General features: G+C 42.0%; 1 protein-coding gene across 1 annotated transcript in view; it reads right to left on the bottom strand.

Annotated features, from left to right (window-relative positions):
* Window positions 1–1,732: 1,732 nt before the first annotated feature.
* ANTXRL (ANTXR like) overlaps window positions 1,733–14,326 on the bottom strand; it is a 56,018-nt gene continuing 43,424 nt past the window's right edge. Inside the window, exon 18 of the mRNA XM_005417397.2 lies at window positions 1,733–6,823. Coding sequence (XP_005417454.1) covers window positions 6,593–6,823 — 231 coding nt within the window. The 3' untranslated portion in view covers window positions 1,733–6,592. The remainder of the gene's footprint in view (window positions 6,824–14,326) is intronic.

Here is a 14,326-nt window from a genome sequence, read left to right as displayed (position 1 = left end):
AGCTTTCTTTTGAAGAACTTTTTCATATCATACATAACTCACAGTCTGAGCTGCAGTCAGAAATCAGTGATGTTACCTGGCCAGGAATCTCCTGTGCAGTGAAAAGGAAGGTCCATCCTCTGATGTGCAGGAAAAGGGGAAATTTGTCACAGAAACAGATGAAACTTGAGATGAGTCCCATCCCAAAGGGCAAAGCATATTCACAGAGCAAAGACCAGACAGCTTCCAGCATGGGTAACATGCTCTGCCTGTGGTTTTTCAAGGAATGAGAGGAGAGGGGAAAAGAGCATTTTTTCCATTCCTGGCTCAGGTTGCTGAAGCCAAAAAAATTCTTGTTGCTGACTTTCATGCAGACAGATAGGGCAGAGGTTGGTGTATGTGAACATATAAATGCCAGTCCTGAGACTGTGAAGGACATTTGATGAAAGATTCTAAATCAGCACTAGAGGCTATTTATAAAAAATTCTATAACCAAAGACCTGGATCTGCACATTCCCAGTCTCTGGGAAAGTTCAGGTCGAATCTGAATTTTGTTGTCTCAGGCACGCATAAACCTAAGCAGCCACATCTGCAGCCAATGTAGGATTTTTGTTAATGCAGAATAAAAATGCCCAGAGCCTTGGCTGCAGGAGCACTTATGTTTATCTGATCTCTTCCAAGAGCCCAGGCCTGCTTTTTGAGTAAGAAGCAGATGGAAGAACAAAACAGAGCGAAGGCCACAAAACCATACTGGGTGACTATTGTCTTGCCAGCTTGGGGTGCAGAGTGAGAGCAAGGCAGGCTCTTTGTCAGAGCCCCTGCCTCCATGAGGGAACAGCTCAGCTCCAGGCTGAGGATTTCAATTCCCATTAGCAGCACAGCCTGTATGAGCTGCCCAGAGGGCACCAGGCAGCTCCCACCTGCTTTGCTGCAATGAGTTCACATAGACCAGAGCCCCAAAACTGGGCGCCCAGTGTTTTCTGCAGATGAGGCTCAGGGGATTATGTGTGTGCAAAGACCAGCTTCCTTCCCCCTTGCACACAGGGCTGTGGCTGCCATGGTGGGCACACTGAGTGCAGACCACAGCTCAGCAGCTTTGCAGCAGCCTTGACTACCCATAATTGCAGCCTGCTTGGTTGGAGATTTTTGTGGCCTACCCCTGTTGAATTTCTTGCCTGCCTTATGTCCACCAGCCCTCCACCCCCAGTCCTCAATGGGGCTGGAACAGATACAGAGGAAACATTAGAAGCAGGGAGGGACTGAAAATCTGTAGTTCTGTCTGAAGCCTGGTGACTCCAGGGTTTTCAGAAGTGTAGGATTTCCCATGGATTTTCTCTTTGTTAAAGTCTTGAGCTCTGGCTTTTTTTTTTTTTTTTGCATGGATTTTACTTTATGTCTGTGTGTTCTATGATTTCTCTTTAAGATAGCAGCAATTATTTCAGGCTCTGCCCCATGTGTTAATAATTGTCTGAACCCTGAGTCCAGTTCAATTTACTCAGCATTTCCACCTGGTTTCAAAATACAATGGCTTACCTTTGAATTAGACAAAGATTGAAATTCTCAGCCTAGAGACATGAAACTGAGGCACAGAACATACTCTTGTCTCTAATGAAGTTAGTAGCAAGTCAAGGGTGGTAATTCTGACAGCCCAACTCCACATTCTTCTCCTGACCATTAGGTGGCTGAGTTGATTAGAAAGAAAATACAGAGAAGCTTATCACCTCTTAAAATGACCCTGCAATAAAATTCTTTATAGTGTTTAACCAGTAAGCACTTTTATTGTTGATTCTGAAGCCATTAAGACTACATTATGTTGGATTACAAGATTTTGGCTACATCTCCCACATTTGCATGCAGGCAATACATTTGCAAGGTTTTCTCAGAAAAACAGCACACGTGCCTAAAATGCATGAAGTTACATGACTATAACATGGAAGCAGCATGTAAGTTACAGAAATTTGTACCACATGTACCAGTAACAACAAACCCACACCCCCATGTAAAGCTTCTTTATCCCTCAAAAATCTTACTGCTTCCTCTGTCCCACATCTCCATGTCCCAGCTGTGGATCAGCCCACATCCCCACTGTTTCTGAAAACACTACATCTTCCTAAACAAAAGAAAAATTAAAAAATTGAGTACAGTACATTTCCCCCCATAAAAACTAAAACATTTCCTAAAACATTTAGCCCTCACAACCCTTCTCCTCATCTCCCAAATAAAAAAATCTATTGTAATCTACACATTTGTTCAAGCAATGTTATATGCTAGGAATCGCTATTGCATTATTCAAAGGTATATCAGTAACAAACTTCTAAAAAAACTAGGATGACCCAAAAATTCCCCTCGCCCCAAAACTACAGAGAACTGAAAATGCTATACTGCATTATCACACTTGCATGCATGGATCCTGAGCCACCTCTATTAATTCACCTTGAGCCCCTTTTAATAAATAACTGTCCAGCAGTAACATCCAGAAGTGTGCTGTCTCCTCCAAATTAAACTCTATATTTACAGAAGTAGGGCTGTTTTCTCAGTGAAATGTTTCTTTAAAAAAAAACCAAAAAAACAAACAAACCACAAAAAAACCCAAAGTAACAACAATAAAACCAGCAAGTGATTAAAGAAAGTGTATTACTGATCATGTTGTCTGAAGACCAACAGGACTAAAAAGCATTAGGAGCACCAGGTGCACATGCATTTGAACTGGTACAGTTCATGAAATAATGTCATTCATTGTTATGCTTGCTCTTTCACATGAGAAGCTGATTCTTTTTCCTTTTTTTTTTCTTTTTCTATTTAGGACCGTCTGCTCTGCAGGCTACTCCCACAGATGGCAACACATGCACTGAGCTTGAAAAATGGCCATAAATATGCTTTGATCAATGTGGTTCTGTATCAGGTTTAAACACACTGAATTTCCCTCCCCACTGCTTCGCACCTTGTGCCATGGCACATCTGTACTAAGTGTGAGACCAAGGTCTCCTGAATCCACATTTTCCTCTAGGATTTTGGGAAGAATTAGATATTCACTTTTTTTTTGCAAGTGTCAAATGATGCTATATACTGGAAAATACATGGGAATCATTCCCACATGAGAACATTTCTTAGCAGTGTAACTACTCTAATCACAATTGGCATATACAAGAATGCCAAAACAAACATTGAAACAACAGGCCCATTTGAGCCACTTTGACCCTTCCTTTATTTTCAGACATTTCTCAGCTGATGGACACCAATGCTACTGCCTTGATTTCAGTTAGTCTATTTTGATTTATACCAGGTAAGGATCAAGCTCAATAGATGATAAAATAGCAACTACTTTCTCCTACTGTGCTGTTACAGTGCCTGAGATCACTGCAAATGGGTACATTTCTGTACAACCAAAAGGCCTTTTGTAGCCAGTGCAGCATATTCACTGCTCCCACCTTCGCAAAGAAAATTCAGTTTAAGGCAGAAAAGTTCACCTTCCCTTCCTGCTTTACCAGCAAACTAAACCTGCAGTGTTCCTGTCACAGAGGCTGCAGCCAAAACTTGAGTTACACACCAAATGCTTAATTTTTTACAGTGAGAATGCAGGAAACACCATTTATGCCAAATCTAATTCTCAAATCCATGGTGGTTCCTGCTTTATCATACATGAATCCATTCACCTGGGATTCAGCAAAGCCTAAGCTACTCCTATTCCTTCTTCACTTGCAAGTTGTGCACAATTGTTAGTATGTGTTATCTTTGCAGGACTGTCTATTTCAGCAAAGACCAATAATCTCCTCAACTGCAAACAACAGCATGTTGGATGTGTGACTGTGAGAAGCCCTGCCTGAGCCAACAGCTCCACTGTCACTGGTAGGGAGTCAAATTCCACCAACATCAACATGAGGGCAAATCGCCAACTCTACTCACCTCTCCCAGGATCTCTACAGGTGCAAGACAAGACAAAATCTGGCCCCCAGGCTTTTTCATTGGCTAAAGTTAACTCTTGACCCACCAAGTCACTGCTTCAATCTCACTGCATGAGAGACTTGGCATCCCAGAGCAGTGGTCTGTTGCAGCCCCACAAGAAGTTAAAGCTCTAATGCCCTGCTTTGTCCTGGCATGGGTATCAGTTTTATTGTCCTCTGCCATTTCAATTTCTAGTTAGCATTTGCTGGCTAATTATTCTCACACAACCAACGTGAGAAGCTGTTAGATTTGCTGTACATACACATTACAAAGGGTCTTAGACCCAGCAAGGTTATTGTAGGGTTTCCACATTACCAGTATAATGCCCATCAATGATCTCTGCACCTTCCCCCACCCTTCCTCCTGCCCTCTCACTGCAGTCATGCAGCTCCTTTCACTGGGGTAAAAGCAGAGTTTCACCAGAACTGCAGTGGAAAACAGGACTTGTTTTTGGTGTCACCTTTCAGCTGAAAGAAACAGAGATAGGTGATGACTGTGTGTCACACTGGCTGCAAAACGCCTTTCTATTCATAGGAGTGCAACTCTCAAGCAATTTTTGTAAAGCAAGAGAAACCAAACCCTGCACAGTTCCCACACACAAGCACAGGCACTCACACACACACACATACTCTTCTTTCCCCTCCAAACAGAAATCCATTCTCATGAACCAAATTATGCAGACCCTATTCAAGTGTCTAAAAAGAATGAGGATAGGGTTGAGTGCATCCCAATTCTCCTTTCTGATCACAATGGAGTCACAGGTCAGCAAAGCACTTGGGCATAAGGAAGTTTCTCTTGACCTGCAGGATATTTTAACACATGCAGAAATGCTTTGCTGGCTCTGGCCTAAATTAGGAACAACTCCAAGGCCAGCTGGCACTCACAACCATGATTCCACTACCTGCACCAATATACATGAGGTAAGAGCTAAGCTCAAGAGAGCAGAGCAGTGCAAGAGGAGAAAGAGGCTCTGTGGTTCTTCTGAGTCATGTTTGACAGCCTCAGCTGCATACACACGGCATGTCACAGTGATCAGCATAGAATGATGAGAGCTTGGTGGTGTTCTGCAAGTGGGCCTTCCACTGGAAACATTAAGCTTGATTTCTGTTTGGGCCAGTACAACTTTATATGCCTGTAACAACTGCATGAAAAGGTCTTAAATCTGGAGCAACTGCACAATACAGTTAGTGTTATATCCTAGACTTATGTGCCAATAACTCCTGTGATGTGTTACACACCCACACACAGATGGAGAAATAGGTATATGCTGTGTCATAATGCAACATATCATTATTTCTACAACTATCCTAAAAACACAGCCAGTGCCAAAGCAGACCAGCATTGGTTCCCTCTCCAATACAATAGGTAGTGGTGGAGAAAAAGCAAGCTCAGGTGTTATTTTGATTCACTAGGGAATGTTCTGGGCACAACCCACTCAGGTATTGCTCAGTGAACACTCATAATGGGCTGGCCCCCAGTCCCGCGTCAGAAATTCCCACCTCTGTGTGGGTGCTCACATCCCCTTCTGGTGACACCCAAATTGAGGGCATGGGAGAGCAGCCAAGCACGTAAAACAGGGATAAAAGCTCATGCTCACTCTTCACACCATACCTCTCAGCCACAGGTAGACTGCAGGGTTACATATTAGTGGGATCTGAACTGTCTGAAGAAATAGCTGCTCAAAGAGGAATTTATGTTTTAATCACAAAAGGATTGAATTCTTCTTGGCAATAAGATCAAAAGGAAATTTATCCAATCAAACAGCAATAGATTCAGTCCCTCAATGCTGCTAATATAAATAGCACATTCTGTTTGCTTACTACAGCAACTATGCTCAAATTCCAGGTATGTTTGCTTCCTTTTGGACTAGTCTTTCTATAAATGAAAGCTAAACACCAAGCCAAAATATTTTTCTCAAAATTCCTCTGAACTTTGGACAAATATGAACTCAAGTCTTGTACAAAATCTGGATTTCTAGATAGAGTATCTCACCTTCAGTGGTTATCCTATGCAACCACATCTAAACATATGCAGAGATGGCAGGCTCAAAACTGAGTTTGCCAGGGGAAAAAATATATCCCTCTTCTATGACAGATTATTGGCACATAGTCTTATGTTACCTCATTACTGTTATAGGCCTCTTAAGACTTCAATGGAAATTCCACCTGCAGAACCAAAGGCAGAAAGTTATCTTTGCAATTGTTGATCCATATTAACATCTGGATGCAGTACTGTTGGGAAAAAAAAGCAAATTCCTCAATGAACTATGTTGAACCAACTTGTAGGCGGCAGCTATCGAAGCCACTGATGCACAAGTACCAGCTAAAGTTATTAATAAATGATCTGACACACCAAGTCAGACAACTGTCCTAGCTAAATACATCTCCAAAAGTATACACACAAAAGCTGCTACTGTATCTAGATGATCAGTTTGGTTTGTTTCTATACCCCATAGCTCTGAATCTTTCCACTGAATGTTTACTCAGCACGTGTGGTATAAATATATTCTTACACTAAAATTGACACTTGGCAAAATTTTTTTCCCTTTTTTTTTTTTTTTCTTTTTGCTGACCAGCAACAAATTCTGATATCTTTAACTGTAAACCAATACTCAATAAATATGCTGTGTTCAGCAAAGAGACGTGTTGTGTCGATCAGGTTTTGCTGCACTCTAAGCCATGGGCTGCGGGGGTGGGCGTGAAGGAGGAGGTCCAGGAGGGGCTCGGGATGGAGGTGGCCCAGGAGGTGGCTGCCTGGAAGGAGGCTGCAGAGACACAGGAGAGGAAGGACTCCTTGGAGCATTGTTGAGGGGAGCGTTGTCGCGCAATGGCAGCTTCGGTGGTGGGCTGTAAGGGGCAGAGGTCCCATCCGATTTCACACGGGTGAAGTTTATGCATCTTCCCTAGAGGTGAAGAAAAATTCATTATTAAAAAGCAGATATTTTGACTCATCAGTAGCTAGTCAAAGGTACTATAAACAGAGAGGTCAGGCTACATTTCATCCAGCATCATTGACTGGGTCCTAGAAATTACATTCAAACCATGCTGTCTTAAAGTTTGTGCTTTCCTTCATTTTCAGAGCTACTGCCTGTAGAGAATGGCCTAGGACTGGCTTAAACCAAAAGGGACCACATTGGGACTGTGCTCACATGTGCTCTCTGCTGTGCTACTAGAGCAGAACATGCCTAAAGTGACAGCTCCACCCAAGTCACGCCTGCCTTGGTGGGATTCCTAACTGCAAAGCTGTGCTTGAAAAAACTCATACAGGATTATACCAGAGCAACGACATTAGCAAAGACAATCCATAGCTCTCATTTTCAAAGTGATCCTCGCCTGGCTGATGTCTGTGCTTTGAACATTACACTGGGATAATACACGTCTTCTGTGCTCCAGTGTAGATGTGGCTCCCCTCAGAAACACCATCAAGGTGTGGGACTGGCACAGAGGGCTCTCCAATGAGTGTGTTTTCAGGATAGATGTGGGATGCAGACAGGAAGGACCTGATGGGAGCACTGTGTGTGGAAATTTTAGAACAGGAATAGCTTGGATTTGAAAAAAAGGCAAGCACTGGGGATGTCCTTATCAACTAGAGACTAAATGCAAATATATCAGGGTTTCCTTTAGCCAAAATAAAGCTTTACATAGGTTCCACTATCCAAGTTCCAGACAGGAAGAGAGAGAGAGAGACAGACCCCAAAGACCACCTAGCCTCTCCTGTGGGAAGCAGCCAGAGGCTCCCAGGTAATGCAAAAGCTACATGGCAACCTCAGTGAGGCACCTCAGATAGGCTGCATGCTGGAATCAACAAACTAAATTCAGCTTGAGGTTATAACAACATCCCCTGTGCAAATTCGGGGAAGGATTCCAAATATAGAAAACTTATCTCAAAGCAGCTGTAGATCATGATTTTCCCCAGCTACCAATGGCTGTGGCAGTACAAAAACCCACATCAATCAGAGATTCTCTTGACTCAGCGCTGCCTGGCACGAGAAAACTCTGAAGGTGTTTAGAGAATGAGCTGAGTTTCTGTGGCAAACTCACAAATCACAATTTCCTCAGGAAACGAGGCAAAAGCCATCACAGCAGAACCTCAACTGTTTTGTTGAGTGACTTCCAATGCCTGCACCTTTGTTTATGAAAACTATTTCTTTAAAAAGAGGGGAATCAGTTAAGTCTATGGCTTCTCTGAAGAAAGGCAGGCAGTGTTTCAAAAGAAGCTTGTGTAAGCTCCAGAGCTCAGAAAATGATTTTACAAATGTACTAAAACCCAAAGGGTACCATCCTACCACTGACTTGGACTGAATGGCTCTGGGCTTCCAGAGCTCAGCTGCAGACACGAGTTGTTTGAACGGACATGTTGTTGCCTGCACATGAGACACACTCAGTAGTTCTCTGTCCCAGCTTTCACCATCACAATTCACCACTACACTTAAACAACAGTGTCAATGAGTAGGTTAAAATTCTCTTTCTAAAAATCCAGGCTTGCTATGCCAGACTTTGGTTATGAACCAGGTTCATGGCAATACTATACTGGGGCCAGAGCATTTGCATGGAGGGAAAAAGGCAAAAGCCAAGGTCTTGGTTACTTCTGCAAAGATAAACCATTGGATCAAAAAAGCCAAGTCAATGCTTTGCTCTAATCCATCACAGAACTCAAGTCCTCACCAGCATTGCAGCAAGCAACCATCCTTGCCAGCTATTTGTTTTCTGCTGTGCTTCACTGTATTCAGAGTCCACTTCGAAATTCAGCAGTATTTACTGACATGCAATGAATGTTACAGATCTGTTTAACAGCTGTCCATCAAATTAATTTTAGAAAACTTAGCCTTAAAATTTATAAAGTTATGAATTTAGAGCAGCTAAATAATCAGTCAGGATGAAAGAAAAAAAAAAACGAAAAAGAAAAAAGGTCAGAGGTGCTCAGATGAGATGCACCATATGGGCAGGGAAAAATTTAGGGCAGAACAATCTCCCTCATAGTAAATGCAAAGCTGCAAACCCAACACTAGTGCTTTTGCCTACAAGCCTTTCCTGCCCCTCTGTTGTGTCTCTCTCACAAACATCAATTCCAAATATATTCATAGTCTATAATCAAAGGGGATCCCATAAATCTGTTTGCATTACTTTCACTTCAGTTAAAGTGATAGGCGACGTCAAACTGCTGCCAGTTTCTGCCACACTCACTGATTTGTCAGACAGATGGGTAATTTAAAGGCCATGCGCTGCATTGTGTCATGAAAAATACGGTTGGGTTGGGAGAGTCTGACAGACAGAGGCTTGGATGATCGATGTATGTATTGTGACACTTCCTCACAAAAGATTATCAGTGTTAGCCTACAATCTCATATATCAAAGACTTCTGCTGAATACTGGAGCAAATCCTCCTGAGCACTTCAAGCAGCCATTGATAAAATGGGGCCAAACTCTAAGCCAGTGTCAGGATTAACAGCTGAAAAGGGAAAGGGAAGAACAAATGATAATAAATCGTAAGTGATAGTTTGGACTTATCAAGTGTATTTCGTCAAAGGATTTCTAGGTTGAAGAATTAAGCCCTCCACACATCACACTCTCCTTATAACAGAGTGCCTCTGTTTTTCCACCTAACATGCACATCCCTCTGGGGTTAGTTTATTTAAAAAATCCACTATGTTTCTCAAATAAACATGCTAACCACAGGATTTTTAATATTATCTGCTTGAAAGAATTAAGTAACTTCCTTTCCAAAGGCATATAAAGGCTTTTAAACCCTGGGAACACAGACAGAAATTAAGTACCCTGCACACTTATCTCTGCTCTTCCTGCACAGAGGGTTAACAGGGATTAAGAAGCCATCACCACCACGTTACTAGTGGTAATGGTATGTATTTTTCCAGAAGCACGGAACACACCAGGCGTTTCAGGGAAGGTGTCAGAGCTGCAAGGTGCAGCAATACCAGGATGATGTCAGGCACCCCAGCTGTGGTAGCTGTGTTATTGTGTTCTGGAGGCAGATGATGTGTGTGAGGCCAGCCCTGCTGGCTGGGCCCCGCGCCGCGTTCGGCCATTCAGGCACCAACCGAAGGTCAGCATCGTGCCATATGGAGCTACGCCCTCGCTGCAGCTCACATCTGCACCCTCTTCCTCACGCACTATTATTTTGCCTGCCCATATGTCCATCCACTTGTTAGGCTCTTGTTATGCTGCTTGCCAAATTGGCTTTTCAAAAAGTACAAATACTGAAGCAGTGGGATCTGCCCTCGTCTCGACTCCAGCTTTTATCCCAGTGTAACAATCACATGTGCAATTCAGGCACTTTGTACTTCTAGGCAAAGTCTCCTCGACCACCTAGGATGTGTTATTGTGTGTGGTTTAAGGGGGGGAGGAAGGGAGGAGCCTCCTGAAAGCCACCGCCTCATGTTGCTGGGCTGTCTTCATCACAGTGCTCAGTACACCATTCCCCAGCACTCATTTCCCCCAATCTTTAGCTACTACTCAGCAAGTTTTCAATTGACAGAAATGACTGTTAAAAGAATCCAGGCAATTCAAAGAGTGCCATGGGGAAGTCTGTTCACCCATGATACTAGGAGTACTTCAGCAAAAAGGATTTTAAAAATCCAGGCCATCTGCCAGTAGCTGTCCCTTTTCTCTCTTCATTTTAATACATGCATTGGTGTTTAACAAAAATCAAATCCAGTTTCATCTCTGTGCATGTCAGTATTCGTGTACACAAAAGTATGCCTGTTTCTTATTTTTAGCTACATTAGTTGACCTAATAAAAGACGTCCTTCCTGTTATAAATTTTGCTTGATTTTCCATTCCCTCTTGGTTTGGCTTATGGAGTCCGAGTGCTGCAATTTGGATTTGAAGAGGTGTGTATCTGACTGAAAAAGTGTTAGCTTCACTTAGTTTACTAAATTTTCTTGTTTTTTATCTTTTAAGAATATGATACTTGCATTTTAGAATGGAATAAAATAAACTAAGTTCTTTAAATTTTGAGCATGGCCATTCAAAACACTAAACTACCAACTTAAAAATGAAGTTGCTCCCAGTAAGGAAGTATTAGATTATTAATTATTACTTTATAATAATTTTTGTGGTTTTATAATTTTTATTATAATTTTAAGTATTTAATAATATTTAAATTTAAGTAATTTTAATAATTATTAATGATTATTTATTTTCAGTATTATTTAGGATGCTGAAATCCAAAATGAATATAATTTCCTTGGGCTCTCTCTCCAAGGAAGTTTTGTTATCTATGTTTATCTATGGGATGAGTCTGCCAGCTTGCTATGGACCTGGTTCACCAGCATATAGCTTCACTTCCTAAATATCTCTCAATAGTTCAGTATAAAAATGTAGCTTTAAATCTCAAAAGAATAGATTCAGATTTTATGCTACTTACAAACCCACAAGAGGGAGCACAAACAAAAAGTCATGATCACTTTAGGCTTTGATTCACAGACCCAGAAAACAATGAGATAGATACCATTAAAGATCGGTGACTTTTGGAAAAATTGAACTTGGGCAAAATTAAGGACTACCCGGTCTTCTAATAAAGAACCAGAGTGTTCTAGCAGAACCACCTACACAGAATATCCTAAACCAGCCAGTAGGGGAAACTCATTTATCAGAGGTAGATTATGGATACAACACCTGTACAGTGAAAGAGATGAAGCAAGGTGGTACAGAGTTCCCAATATTTGAGTTCCCTGGGCAAGTGTCAGGATTAGCAGCTGGCTCCTCAGGATCTATGAGCATCAGCCTTTGCCAACAGCTTCCTCACACTGCACTGCTTCACGCTGACTGTGCACTCAGCATGTCATGGCTCATTAAAACCTTCATGGATTTCCTGGGAATTGCACTGATTACCCTGCAGCAGACAGGCTAGAAATTAGTGAGCTGCTGAAACAGTTTGTCAAGTAAAACCCAGGGCTGCCTGGTTTTTGGGCCTATACAAGTTACTTTTACTAACTCCTGCTCATACATTTGGGACTCAGATATCACTTTTGTGTTGAAAAATAAAGTATTGGAAGTGCCAGAGGTTCCTATATCACAAGTTAGGTGACTGACCACATTTTCAGGTTAATAAATATGTAATTTATAATTATTTTCTAATTATATTACTTAATGATGAAATTATAATCATCAAAATTAATTATATGGCAGTTATTTCATTAATCATTAACAATTATTTTATGAAATTGTCTTTAATTTTTATATGAAGCCACTTTAGATTATCAGGGCTCAAATCAAAACATTAAATATCATCAAGTTAAAATACTTGTTTGCACAATAACCTGACTCTCATACATATATTCCAGTTTAATAAGTCCTCTCTTGTACACAAAAATTTTCTGGGAAGCTATTTGGCAGCTCAGGACTGACATCTATAATGATGGTAATCCAAAAGTATGAAGAGATAAGAGAAGATGGGGTTGACTGAAGAGAAGAGCCTTTTGAAAGTAAGGTCCAGTAAAGTGGCAGTGTCCAGCAATGAGAATGTAATTATTTCCTTTTGTGTTGCATTTAAAAAAGAAAATAAGTTCAGCCCATTCTTTTCCCAGCGTATTATCGGGCCATTTCCTAAGGAAGCTCCTACCACTTTTGCTCCCTCCCTTCTATGATGGAGTTATTGCAGGGGAGGGAAATCACTGCACTGTGGGCTGTGAATCACTCACTGTAACAGTGAGGACCCTGTAATGCCCTCAGGCACATCAGATAAACTCAAATAGAAAATTACAAAATGAAAATGCAAATGCACAAAGATGATCCTAGCAGCAGCAGCAAGCTCTGTTTACATTCAGCATGAATAAGGTGATGCTACCAAGAGGCGTGACCTACTGGGCTCACCCACAGTGCTCCTCATTGCAAAAGGAATTAGCCTGAGCTTTAGGATGTGGGAGGTAACCCAACTTTAAACAGGATACATATCCTGACCCAGGAAGGGGCAGTGATATTTAAAAGCAGCTGAGGCACGTGTGAGTCCTTCACAAAGTCCACAAAAACCCTCTTATAAGTAAATATCTGCTTTTTCTCCTTTTAGCAGCCAAACCAAACCACTCACAAACACTGGCTCGCAGGAGCAGCACAGGAGGAAGTTAATCCCTGCCTCACAAACTCTGACTCCCAAAGGATGAGATCCTGCACATGGGCCAGGAGCTGGGCACATGGTGACAGTGACACACAGCTAAGCAATTCCTTGGGCTGCTGACACATTCAGGACAAAACCTGCTGTCTTGGCCCAGGCATGGCTAACATTGCTGCCCAAAAAGCGCAGGCAAGATCCCTGAGCCCCTCTCATAGAGGCAAAGTGGGACCAGCCTGATTTGTAAGCAAGCTGGGAGAAAAAAAAAAGTCCTTCAAAGTCCAGTATGCCCTCAGACACCCTGGCTGTTGGGGTCAAATAGCTGAGAAAATAGAATTTATGGGGTGGGGAAGGGATGAGAGAGCACTGAGCTCTTCCTTTGACACGACATGTGTGATAATCCCATCCAGGGATCCCCCAGGGACCAAGGGAGGTAGGTTGCCAGGACAAACTCACAAACAGACCCATGGCATGTACTGCACATAACAGCAGCAATAAAAGTCACCTTTCGGCTCACTTGCTGGCCTAAGGAAAAGTCAACAGCAACCAAAAGTCTTAATTTTTCAGGTAAAACAAGTATGTCAAAATAAGTTTAATTTAGGCTTGAAACATGTGTTGTTCATTTCAAATCATCTTTGAGTTTCACACAGAAAAGGTGTTTCAAAACAAAAATTGAAAATATTGAAACTTTTTCAAGGGTATGTTTTCACCTTCAGCTAATTCTACTAACATGAAAAAACATTTACACACCATCTAAAGGAACAGTTTAAAATCAAAATAAAGACAGTAATAGGGAAACTGTGTTCAATTCTACCAGGCAATTAAAACAGGAGCTGTTTTGAAGTACGACTAATAGCTGCACTATCCCAGGCTAGTGTAGTTTCTTTTATCAGAATACTGAGAGTTGAATACAATCAAGTACTGACAGTTTTCCCAGACACACATCTGCAGACACTGCTCCTCAGTTCACAGTCCCAGCTGTGCACAGCGCTGCTTGAAACAAGGGGTGGGCCTGCTGGGAGCAGTCTGTTCAGTTAGGTTGGAAACCAGGGCAGGAATACACTGAAGACAAGGGGGCTACTTCCAATTTACCACTGGAGAAAGTGGACAGTAATGAGGAACCTGAGGGAGGAATAGCTCAGCCAGGGAAATCAGACTTTTAACCTAGGACAAGTACCCCTCATCAAAATAAACTGTGCTGAACACAAGCACACCATCCAGCTCTCTCATGCCTGATATCACTTTTTCAGCTTAGGCACACAAGGAAAGAGACATGAGCCCATCCCAGTACTAAAGACAGGACTATTCAAATAATATGCATCACACTCCATTCAGCAGG

This window comes from Geospiza fortis, unplaced genomic scaffold (assembly GCF_000277835.1).
Source record: "Geospiza fortis unplaced genomic scaffold, GeoFor_1.0 scaffold130, whole genome shotgun sequence".
In the NCBI taxonomy this organism is placed as follows: domain Eukaryota; kingdom Metazoa; phylum Chordata; class Aves; order Passeriformes; family Thraupidae; genus Geospiza; species Geospiza fortis.
This window is presented reverse-complemented; position numbering and strand designations above follow the sequence as displayed.